This window comes from Somniosus microcephalus, unplaced genomic scaffold (assembly GCF_052327205.1).
Source record: "Somniosus microcephalus isolate GS21.2 unplaced genomic scaffold, FLI_Smic_1.0 unresolved_chr2, whole genome shotgun sequence".
NCBI classification, from domain to species: Eukaryota; Metazoa; Chordata; class Chondrichthyes; order Squaliformes; family Somniosidae; genus Somniosus; species Somniosus microcephalus.
The window spans coordinates 79,137,666-79,150,222 of NW_028225180.1; the positions used below are offsets into that span (position 1 = coordinate 79,137,666).

Genomic DNA, 12,557 nt, shown 5'->3' on the forward strand with positions numbered 1-12,557 from the left:
GCCCTATGGGGAACAGTGAGAGGGATCCACCTCACCCTATGGGGAACGGAGAGAGGGATCCACCTCACCCTATGGGGAACAGTGAGAGGGATCCACCTCGCCCTATGGGGAACGGAGAGAGGGATCCACCTCGCCCTATGGGGAACAGAGAGAGGGATCCACCTCGCCCTATGGGGAACGGAGAGAGGGATCCACCTCACTCTATGGGGAAGAGTGAGAGGGATCCACCTCACCCTATGGGGAACAGTGAGAGGGATCCACCTCACCCTATGGGGAACAGTGAGAGGGATCCACCTCGCCCTATGGGGAACAGTGAGAGGGATCCACCTCGCCCTATGGGGAACAGAGAGAGGGATCCACCTCGCCCTATGGGGAACAGTGAGAGGGATCCACCTCGCCCTATGGGAAACAGTGAGAGGGATCCACCTCGCCCTATGGGGAACAGTGAGAGGGATCCACCTCACCCTATGGGGAACAGAGAGAGGGATCCACCTCGCCCTATGGGGAACAGAGAGAGGGATCCACCTCGCCCTATGGGGAACAGTGAGAGGGATCCACCTCGCCCTATGGGGAACAGAGAGAGGGATCCACCTCGCCCTATGGGGAACAGTGAGAGGGATCCACCTCGCCCTACGGGGAACAGTGAGAGGGATCCACCTCACCCTACGGGGAACAGTGAGAGGGATCCACCTCGCCCTATGGGGAACAGCTGAGTCTGCGCATTCCCTCCCGCCCTCCCTCCATTAGAGGCAAACATGTAGCCATCGTAGCCCCGTGCGTCTTCCCCAAATCCCTCCCCCCCCACCTTGCTACATGCCTCCCCATGTTCAAAAGCCTCTTCATCCCTTCGTGGCACTGCCAGTTTCCCCCAACTCCTGCCCCGAATCCTTCTCCCCACACACCTCATGACCTTGTGAAGCTTTTGAGGACATATTGCTCCGTTAAATATAAGGGAATCCTTTTCTAAATGCAGTGGGCGTTGGACACAAGGCAACAGTGGCATGGAGACAGGTTAGAGTTCACTGGCACCAAAGAGAAACACAAAGGTACCAACAAGCATTTCAACATTTTCCAATTATGGTTTTTTTTTAATTTCGCATTAAAAAGTTTGGCAGCCCTTCAGAAATAATAAAAAAACACATATATAATCTTAAAACAGCGTCCTCAAACACGACTCAGCCGGCATGTGACGTCACCGAGTCCAACATAAAACAGTGCTGGGGCGGGGAGGGGGGCGTTGGCGGGGCTGGTGGTGGGAGGAGGTATGGTACGGCTGCATCAAGCTGGTGCCCTCAAGAGGGTTGAGTTTGTGTCCGTCGTCTGAACAGCAAAGGCACTTGGACGTGGAAAGCGGGCAGAGGAGGTGTCGGCAGGAGCTGGGTCTTGGCACGTCGTTCAAGCAAACATGGTCAGCGTGAGCCACTGTGGGACCAACAGGAAAACAAGGTTAGAGTTCATGAGGGTGGGGGGCGGACATAAACATCACAGCAATCGGCTCTCCACAAAGGAAGACTAGCATTTCTACATGCCTCCACATGTTCAAAAGCTTCTTCATCCCTTAGTGACGCCTTTCACCACCTCAGGACGTCCCAAAGCGCTTTACAGCCAATGAAGTACTTTTTGAAGTGTGGTCACTGTTGTAATGTAGGAAACACGGCAGCCAATTTGCGCACAGCAAGCTCCCACAAACAGCAATGTGATAATGACCAGATCATCTGTTTTTTAGCCATGTTGGTTGAGGGATAAATATTGACCCAGGACACCGGGGAGAACTCCCCTGCTCTTCTTCCAATAGTGCCCTTGGGATCTTTTACGTCCGCACGAGAGAACAGACGGGACCTCGGTTTAACGTCTCATCAAAAGACGGCACCTCCGACAGTGCAGCACTCCCTCAGCACTATACTGGTAGTGTCAGCCTAGATTTTGTGCTCAAGTCTCATTGGAGTGGGGCTCGAACCCACAACCTTCTGAGTCAGAGGCGAGAGTGTTACCCACTGGGCCATGGCAGACGGTGGCTTAGTTGGGAAATGCGCAGCCTGGTGTAGAACTAAGCCGTACAGGAAGGCCCCAGGTTCAATTCGCAAATCTGTTAGCCTCTTGAGTTAGGGATAAGGGAGAAAAAAAAATCAAGGCAGGATTACTTCTATCCAATCATGTGTGGTGGAAAGTGCTTGCCTCTGAATGTCAGAAGAAGACAAGACTGGGTTTGCCTGAAATGACATAATTAAACCAGAGAAAAGCAAAAATTCTTTCAGCAATTCAGTGTTAATGTTTGACAGACATTCTGGCAGGTGAGCATTGCTTTTTATAAGACGTTACTGCCTGAAGGACATTTGATGCCTGGTCCTGCTGCCAGAGCGTTCAGCTTTGACTCGCAAGCCACTGTTAAGTGCTTGTAGCAGACGACATAACGAAAGAAACGTCTGATTTAGCATCGTGCCAATTATGCCAGCTACAGTTTGCAGAGCAGGATGTAAATTCACAAAGGCTGAACTGTGTTGAAAGAATTGCATTTTTTGAGGCCACCTCATCTAGATTGTTCCCAGACTGTCGGGTCAAGAGAGGGGCTCAAATTAAAACAAACTCTGTAAGCAAGACAAGTCTGTGAAATTCCCCCCCAGTCCTTATTCCTGGGACAGACTCCATCCTTTTGGGATCAGTAAGCAGTTCATATAGAACTGCCATTGTCGTCTGCTACAAGCACCTAACAGCGATTTGCGAGTCAAAGTAGAAAGCTCTGGCAACTGTGGCTACGCCGAGTGCCAGCCTGGAGCAGTCCGTGTTCCACGTCTATATGGAGTGTGAGAGGTTGCAGACCCTCTTCCATTATTTGAAGGGGCTGCTCCTTGATTTTTGGCTGCACTTCAGTCCCACGCTCCTGACCTTTGGTCACCCGGTGCAGAGGGGAGCGGGCAGGTCGGGGGGACCTCCTCGTGGGACAGCACCTGGGCCTGGCCAAAGTGGCCGTCAACTGTACCAGGCAGCGGGCGGTCGAGGGGGGTCGTTCGGCCCAACTGCCTGCCTCTCTTCCGTGGCCACGTTCGCACCAGGGTGGCCCTGGAAGATGGAGCACGCGGTGTCCGCCGGCAGGCTCGAGGCCTTCCGCGGCCGGTGGGCACTGCAGGGACTGGAGTGCATTATCACCCTTGGCAATGGAATTTTTATTTAATTTATTAAGTTTCCTTTAATGTTTTAAGTTACAGTTTATTTGTTTACCGCAACACCAAAAGAGTACACCTAGTTCCAGGCTTCAAATGTCCTTCAGGCAGTAATGTCTTATGAAAAACGTCTTCCGACCACGTATCCGCAGCATAACAAAGACCACCTACTTCCACCTCCATAATATTGCCCGTCTCCGCCCTTGCCTCAGCTCATCCGCTGCTGAAACACTCATTCATGCCTTTGTTACCTCTAGACTTGACTGTTCCAACGCACTCCTGGCTGGCCTCCCACATTCCACCCTACGTAAACTTGAGGTCATCCAAAACTCGGCTGCCCGTGTCCTAACTCGCACCAAGTCCCGTTCGCCCATCACCCCTGTGCTTGCTGACCTACATTGGCTCCCGGTTAAGCAACGCCTCGATTTCAAAATTCTCATCCTTGTTTTCAAATCCCTCCAAGGCCTCGCCCCCTCCCTATCTCTGTAATCTCCACCAGCCCCACAACCTCCCGAGATATCTGCGCTCCTCTAATTCTGCCCTCTTGAGCAACCCTGATTATAATCGCTCAACCTTTGGTGGCCGTGCCTTCAGCTGCCTGGGCCCTAAGCTCTAGAATTCCCTGCCTAAACCTCTCCGCCTCGCTACCTCTCTATCGTTCTTTAAGACGCTCCTTAAAACCTACCTCTTTGACCAAGCTTTTGGTCACCTGCCCTAATTTATCCTTATGTGGATCGGTGTCAAATTTTTTGTCTTAAAATACTCCTGTGCAACGCCTTGGGACGTTTTACTACATTAAAGGCGCTATATAAATACAGGTGGTTGTTGTTGTTGAAAAAGGGTGCTCACCTGCCATAACGATTGTCAAACGTTAACGCTGAATTAATGAAAGAATTGCTTTTTGCTTTTCTCGGAGGATATCGGTTTGAATAAAAAGTACACTTAGACCAGCAAGAAAGAAACAGCATTTCAGTTCCTGCTCGAAATAAATGGAACACGTAAGACGCTGCAACCGACGTTAATGCAAATGGATAATGGTTAGTGCTTTCTGGCCGATATAAGCGACTGCCCCGTTTTAAACGTGGCCAATTTAAGTGGTTTGAGAGAGAGATTACAGAGACAGCGATTACAGGGAGACCGTCGGCGCTCACCTGATGCACATTAAAGGTCACAATACCGTCCCGGTCTGTATCCAGCATTACGAAGGATCCTGCAGCGAGAAAGCAGCTCGTTAACTGAAACTGCTCAAATTATATACCCCAAGATTTAGGCCCTACTTCTCAGCAGACAGTGAGACACACACACACACACACACCTCCCCGTCATTTCAGAAACCCAGGAGCAGGGAGCAAAGTGTGCCTGAGAATGGTCCTTGAGCAAACCCTCCACATAAAAGGAACACGAGCCATAGCTCCCCATCAGTGGGTAAATACACACAGCAAGGCCCAAGTCTGTGCTCTGTGAGCTGACCTCAGGCACGGTAGGGGTTAAGAGAGGGCTTCAGCACTGTTGAGCTGTGTAAAAAAAAGATTTGCATTTCTATAGCACCTTTCACAACTGCCGGAGGTCCCAAAGCGCTTTACAGGCAATGAAATATTTTTTTGAAGTGCGGTCACTGCTGTAATGTAAGAAACGTGGCAGCCAATTTGCGCACAGCAAGCTCCCACAAACAGCAATGTGATAATGACCAGATAATCTGTTTTAGTGATGTTGATTGAGGGATAAATATTGGCCCCAGGACACCGGGGAAAACTCCCCTGCTCTTCTTCGAAATAGTGGCCACGGGATCGTTTGCGTCCACCTGAGAGAGCAGATGGGGCCTCGGTTTAATGTCTCATCCGAAAAACGGCACCTCCGACAGTGCAGCGCTCCCTCAGTACTGTCCCTCCAACAGTGCAGCACTCCCTCAATACTGCCCCTCTGACAGTGCAGCACTCCCTCAGTACTGCCCCTCCGACAGCGCAGCACTCCCTCAATACTGCCCCTCTGACAGTGCAGCACTCCCTCAGTACTGCCCCTCCGACAGTGCAGCGCTCCCTCACTACTGTCCCTCCGACAGTGCAGCGTTCTCTCAGTACTGCCCCTCCGACAGTGCAGCGCTCCCTCAGTACTGCCCCTCCGACAGTGCAGCGCTCCCTCAGTACTGTCCCTCCGACAGTGCAGCGCTCCCTCAGTACTGCACCTCCGACAGTGCAGCGCTCCCTCAGTACCGCCCCTCCGACAGTGCAGCACTCCCTCAGTACTGCCCCTCCGACAGTGCGGCGCTCCGTCAGTACTGCCCCTCCGACAGTCCGGCGCTCCCTCAGTACTGTCCCTCCGACAGTGCAGCGCTCCCTCAGTACTGCACCTCCGACAGTGCAGCGCTCCCTCAGTACTGCACCTCCGACAGTGCAGCGCTCTCTCAGTACTGCCCCTCTGACAGTGCAGCACTCCCTCAGTACTGCCCCTCCGACAGTGCAGCACTCCCTCAGTACTGCCCCTCCGACAGTGCGGCGCTCCGTCAGTACTGCCCCTCCGACAGTCCGGCGCTCCCTCAGTACTGTCCCTCCAACAGTGCAGCGCTCCCTCAGTACTGCCCCTCTGACAGTGCAGCACTCCCTCAGTACTGCCCCTCCGACAGTGCAGCGCTCCCTCAGTACTGCCCCTCTGACAGCGCAGTGCTCCGCCTCTGTACTGCCCCTCTGACAGCGCAGCACTCCCTCAGTACAGCACTGTGAAATCTGCCCAGATTTTTGTGCTCGAGGCTGGAATTTTCTCCAGGGAGGCCAGGTTTCCTGCAGGTCCTGCCGAATTTATTTGTGTGAAACGGGGAAAAAAAGAGGCTTCCAGCCTCATTATAATAGTTAAATTGACGTACCGCCCCCGCCCCAGCATTGGGTTAGTCACCCGCAACACCCCCCGCCCCCCACCCCACCCCATGTCAAAACTGGAAGTGGGCGGGTTGGAGGCGGGACCAGGTTGGGAATCCCATTTTTAACAATTTACCTGCCGCCACGCTCCAAACCCACCTGTCCTTTTAGGGGAAAATTCTGGCCCAAGTCTCTGGAGGGGGACTCTGAACCCACGACCTTCTGACTCAGAGGCAAAGGGTACTACCCACTGAGCCACGGTGGAGGAGAATGAAATCAGCCGGGGTTCCTGCTCCTGAATTCCATCCATTGACTCCTGCTGTGAAGCTTGGGATTGGTTTGGATTGGATTGGATTGGCTTCACAAAAGGCTCGGCGATACTCTCTGTTTCAGCTCACAGATTGGTACGCGGGTGAGGTACCAGAGGAGGCTGTATTGCGGCAACAGTCAGCGCCCGTTGGCGGGGCGGGGAGTCAGAACCTGTGAAATGCAACAATAAAGCAGTGCTGATTGCGGGACTCACTGTACATGCTCTCCAAACGGATTAGGCAGCAGATAAAGTTATCGAAGTTAATGGTCAGGTCAGGCTCCGAGTATCGTGTGATGAGCAGATTGTGCATGTGATTGTTCAGTTTAAACCCTGAAAGAGAGAGAGAGAAAACAATCAAATGGAAACAGTGAGAGACAAACACACACACACAGAATAAACACAAAAACAGGAGGCCGAGTCGTGTGGGATCGTGCTGTTCCTCATGCAACAGTTTTTCCAAGTGTCCTGGTTTGGAAGATGAAGGTTTGAAATTCCTCGAGGCTGCAGTCCTGGCGTGGAGCCTTGGCAGGTAGGCCCGCAGGCCACTTGAGGCCAAGCTCCTGTCTAGCCAGGCCCCCACACCTGGCCCGCAGCCTCGCCAGGATTACGCTGCAAACTAGCCTGTGCTCATTAAGAACGCCCACTTATATGGCACCTCATCACATCTCCGAAAAACAGCCCAAAGCGTTTTACACCGAGCTAGTAGTTCAGTGGGTGAGCATGGCGGCCAATTTGTACGCAGGCAGCTCCCACACACAATTCTGCTTCATAACTCAATAAAAGGCGCCCAAGGGCTGAATTGCTAGATTTTGAACCCTGGTCCCAGGAGCAACCAGATATACAAGAAAGTATCTGCATTTATTTAGTGCCTTCTCACATCCCTCAGATAGATCTCAAAGCACGTCGCATACAACACATTGCTGTGAAGTGCAGTCACTGTTGTGCAGCCATCTTGGTGCACAGCAAGATCCCTCAAGCAACAAATGAGGTGAATAATCTGTCAATCTGTTTTATTTCAGAACATAAGAAATAGGAGCAGGAGTCGGCCATTCGGCCCTTCGAGCCTGCTCTGCCATTCAATAAGATCATTGCTGATCTTCTACCTCATCTCCACTTTCCTGCACGATCCTCATATCCCTTGATTCCCTTAATATCCAAAAATCTATCGATCTTTGTCTTGAATATACTCAATGACTGAGCCTCCACAGCCCTCTGGGGTAGAGAATTCCAAAGATTCACCACCCTCTGAGTGAAGAAATTTCTCCTCATCTCAGTCTTAAAAGAAATTTCTCCTCATCTCAGTCCTAAATGGCGGACCCTTATTCTGAGACTGTGACCCCTGGTTCTAGACTCTCCAGCCAAGGGAAACACCCTCCCAGCATCTACCCTGTCAAGCCCTGTTAGAATTTTGTATGTTTCAATGAGATCACCTCTCATTTTTCTAAGAATATAGGCCTAGTCTACTCAATCTCTCCTCATAGGACAATCCCCCCATCCCAGGAACCAGTCTGGTGAACCTTCGTTGCACTCCCTCTATGGCAAGTATATCCGTCCTTAGGGAAGGAAACCAAAACTGTACACAATACCCCAGGTGTGGTCTCACCAGGGCCCTATATAATTGCAGTAAGTTGTCTTTACTCTTATACTCAAATCCTCTTGTAATAAAGGCCAATGTACCATTTGCTTTCCTAATTGCTTGCTGTACCTGCATGTTAACTTTCAGTGATTCGTGTACAAGGACACCCAGGTCCCTCTGAACACTAACATTTCCCAATCTCTCACCATTTTAAAAATACTCTGCTTTTCTATTTTTCCTACCAAAGTGGATAACTTCACATTTCTCCACATTATATTTGGTGGTGTTGATTGAGAGAGGAATGTGTCCAGGACACCGGGATGACTTCCCTGCTCTTCTAATAGTGCTGCGGGATCTTTAACATCCATTGAACAGGTAGCTAGGTCTTGGGTTAATATTTCATGGGAAGAACGGCCCCTCTTTCAGTCCTGCATGCGAGCCACCAGCCTATATTATAGGACAAGGAACGTGGCCGGGATATGGAACTGGACAGGCAGACTAGAAAGTCCCCCATTCAATCCCCAGTCACTGCTGCAGTAGCTGATCATTGCCAGTGGGCTGCTACCATTACCCTCTGGGTTAGGGAAGGGGAAAAAAATCAGGTTTCCCGCACCGGATCCTTGTCCAGTGCTGGAAAGTCACAACAGGTGAGGGCACGGCTGAACCGCCCCCCCCCCCACCCCCCGTTCATACTCACAGCCCCGGCTCACGTATCAGCCGTGACCACTTGGGTGAAGTGCTGGAGGAAACAAAGGGCGGTTCATCAATGCTAGTAGCTCCAATTAGACAGCCGTGAGCAGAAAACTACTCCAGGGCTACTCAGGACCTCCACTGTATCCCAACAGGAGTCCCCACCTTCAGAAAGGAGATTGGAGAAGGTGACATTAAAAAGGAGAATCGGTGAGTTATTGAGTAGGGTGCTACAGGACTGCAGGGTATGATAGTGTAGTGGTTATATTACTAGGCTAGTAATAATCCTGGACTGTTATTCCAGACGAATATAAGATGCACTGCAGCAACTCGCCAAGGCTTCTTCGGCAGCACCTCCCAAACCCGCGACCTCTTCCACCTAGAAGGACGAGGGCAGCGGGCGCAGTGGAACACCACCACTTGCAAGTTTCCCTCCAAGTCACACACCATCCTGACTTGGAAATATATCGGCCGTTCCTTCATCGTCGCTGGGTCAAAATCCTGGAACTCCCTCCCTAACAGCACTGTGGGAGCACCTTCACCACACGGACTGCAGTGGTTCAAGAAGGCGGCTCACCACCACCTTCTCAAGGGGCAATTAGGGATGGGCAATAAATGCTGGGCATTGCCAGCGATGCACACATCCTATACACAAATTTAAAAAAGTTTAATCCCACAATGGCAATTTGAGTAAAGACTTTTTCTTAAATCTAGAAAGTGACAGATTGTTGTAAAAACATAACTGATGTTCGCTAATGTCCCGTAGGGAAGGAAACCTGCTGTCCTTACCTGGTCTAAGCCTATAAGTGACTCCAGTCTCCCACCAAGGTGGTTGACTCTTAACTGCCCCCCTGAAGCGGTCTAGCAAGACTTTCAGTTATATCAACCCACGAGCCGTTCAAGAAGGTGGCTCACCACCATATTCTCAAAGGGCAATTAGGGATGGGCAATAAATGCTGGGCCTTGCCAGCGACGCCCACATCCCAAGAAGGAATGGAAAAATCAAGGCCTTCCTTTGAAAGATCACGCTGCAGCGTTGACAGTCCGACTCCGTATGTGAAGCAGTACCTGCAGACTCCAAGGCCAGTCTCATCTCGTAGGCATTCATTGTTCCAGATTTATCTAAATCGAACTGTCTGAAAACTCCCTGCGGAAAAACATCCACATCTCCGTTTATTATCATCACTTCCCAGACAACAACCCTCTTCCCGCTCCCCTCCGGGATTGATGGCTTAGTGGGCAAGTGCCCCACTTGTGAGGGACTGGATCACAGCTCCGAACCCCAATCTGTGCTGATTGCGTCGGTTGGACCTCAGCACCCCTGGGATAAGTAGGGGGGGGGGGAAATATCACCCATTATTCCCACTCCCACTCACCATCCACTAACCCCCCTACTGGAGAACGCACTGTGTAAATATTGGGTGCAGGCAGGCTAACCGCAGCAGAATATCACAAATAGGCTGGGCTCACGTATGAAGAGGGGACCCTTGGGCGAGATAGAGAGGTTGCTCAGAGGACCTACTTCAACAGCAACCTGCATCTATACAGCACCTTTAACATAGTAAAAGAAAGACTTGCATTTCTACAGCGCCTTTCACGACCTCAGGACGTCCCAAAGCTCTTTACAGCCTGTGAAGTACTTTTTGAAGTGTAGTCAGTGTTGTAATGTAGGAAACGCAGCAGCCAATTTGTGCACAGCAAGCTCTCACAAACAGCAGTGTGATAATGACCAGATCATCTATTTTAGTGATGTTGATTGAGGGATAAATATTGGTCCAGGAGAACTCCCCTGCTCATCTTCCAATAGAGCCCGTGGAATCTTTTACGTCCGCCTGAGAGAGCATACGGGGCCTCCGAAAGACAAATATCCCAAGGTGTTATCAGACAGAAATTTGACAGCGAGCCACATCAAGAGATATTAGGTCAGGGGACCAAAAGCTTGGTCAAAGAGGTCGGTTTTAAGGAGCATCTTAAAGGAGGATAGAGAGGCGGAGAGGTTTATGGAGGGAATTCCAGAGCTTAGGGCCCAGGCAGCTGAAGGCACGGCCGCCAATGGTGACTTGTACCCCAGCAAGAGTCGGCACCCTCAGAGGGGAGGGGGTAATTTGGGGGAAAGTGCTGAAAATAACCTACTCTTACCAGCCACTTCCGTATCTTATTCCACAGCACGTTGAACTCTGTAAGACCGAGCCTTGCATTTCCGTCTCGCTGTTTACAGGAACAAGATTTAAGGAAAACTGCAGGATTATTTGGATGTCCAATATTATCAAATAATGCTTCTTGCTCCCCTGAACTTCCACTTGTAAATTGGCCAGTGTTCCTGCCTCTCTTGACCAACACCAGTTTGCCTATCGTGCAAACAGATCAACGGAGGATGCAATCACAACTGCTCTACACTCGGCACTGAATCACCTAGATGGTAAGGAGACCTACATCAGAATGCTGTTCATAGACTACAGCTCAGCATTCAACACTATCGTCCCCAACAAGCTGGCCACCAAACTCCAAACTCTTGGCCTGAACACTTCCCTCTGCAACTGGACCCTGGACTTCCTAACAAACAGACCCCAGTCTGTCAAATTAGGTAACCACACCTCCCCCCCCGACCCTGAACACAGGGGCCCCACAAGGATGTGTGCTGAGCCCCCTCCTCTACTCCCTCTTCACCCACGACTGTGTGGCTGTTAATGGTTCCAACACCATCATCAAGTTTGCGGATGACACCACGGTAGTAGGCCAGATCACCAACAACGATGAGTCAGCCTACAGGGAGGAGGTCCAACATCTCGTGAAGTGGTGCGCCGATAACAACCTGGCCCTTAACATCAAGAAAAACAAAGAAATCATTGTGGACTTCAGGAAGTCCAAAGGCGGAAGTCACACCCCCATCCACATCAATGGGGCTGTGGTGGAAAGGGTGGACAGCTTTAAGTTCCTCGGAGTCCACATCACGGAAGACCTCTCCTGGTCCCTCAACACCTCCTCTCTGGTGAAGAAGGCCCAGCAGCGCCTATATTTCCTAAGGAGGCTGAAGGGATGTAACCTGTCACCCCTGATCCTCTCTAACTTTTACCGCTGCACTATAGAGAGCATCCTGACAAACTGTATCACAGTATGGTATGGCAGCTGTAGCTACTATGACCGGAAAGCCCTGCAGCGGGTAGTCAAAACTGCCCAACGCATTACCGGCACCCGGCTACCGACCATAGAGCACATATACCAGAAACGCTGTCTACGGAGGTCACGGTCCATCATCGAAGACCCTACCCACCCCAGCCACAGTCTGTTCGCCCTCCTGCTATCTGGGAGACGCTACAGATGCATTCGCACCCGTACGACCTGATTTAGGAACAGCTTCTTTCCCAGGGCTGTCATCCTACTGAACTCCACAAGTAAACTCTAAAGCCTGCACATCTGCCAATGCACTTTATTATGGTTATGTTTATGTTAATATACGACAAGCCAAATGTATGTTGAATGTTTAAATGTCTTAATCCAAATGTACACTCTCGGAAGCCGCAAGCCTACATTTCATTGTACTGCACTTGTGCACTAACAATGACAATAAAAGTTGATTTGATTTGATTTGATTTGACAATGTGCTGTTTCCCGATCCCAGGCCTCAGAACTGTACACGTCCCACCTCCAGATCCTACACCTGGAGTCAGCATCACCCACCTTCAGATGCTCACTTACACAGAATCACAGAAACCCCACAGTGCAGATAGAGGCCATTTCGGCCCATCGAGCCTGCACCAACACATATCCCACCCGATCCCTGTAACCCCTACACCAACACATATCCCACTCTATCCCCGTAACCCCACGTATTTAATCCCCCTAACACTAAGGGTCAATTTATCATAGCCAATCAACCTAACCCGCACATCTTTGGACTCATAGAACAGTACCGCACAGAAGGAGGCCACTCGGCCCATCGAGTCTGCGCCGGCTCTTTCGAAGAGCGATCCCAC

General features: G+C 50.9%; 1 protein-coding gene across 2 annotated transcripts in view; it reads right to left on the minus strand.

The window, feature by feature from the left end:
• Window positions 1-1,059: 1,059 nt before the first annotated feature.
• The window catches only part of LOC147092857 (calpain-1 catalytic subunit-like), a 105,812-nt gene continuing 94,314 nt past the window's right edge, over window positions 1,060-12,557 (minus strand). For both annotated transcript variants that reach the window (XM_085976114.1, XM_085976113.1), the window contains 5 exons: window positions 10,723-10,791; window positions 9,652-9,730; window positions 6,531-6,647; window positions 4,310-4,368; window positions 1,060-1,422 (listed from right to left, as the gene is read on the minus strand). In XM_085976114.1, coding sequence (XP_085832240.1) covers window positions 1,396-1,422; window positions 4,310-4,368; window positions 6,531-6,647; window positions 9,652-9,730; window positions 10,723-10,791 — 351 coding nt within the window. In that variant the 3' untranslated portion in view covers window positions 1,060-1,395. The remainder of the gene's footprint in view (window positions 1,423-4,309; window positions 4,369-6,530; window positions 6,648-9,651; window positions 9,731-10,722; window positions 10,792-12,557) is intronic.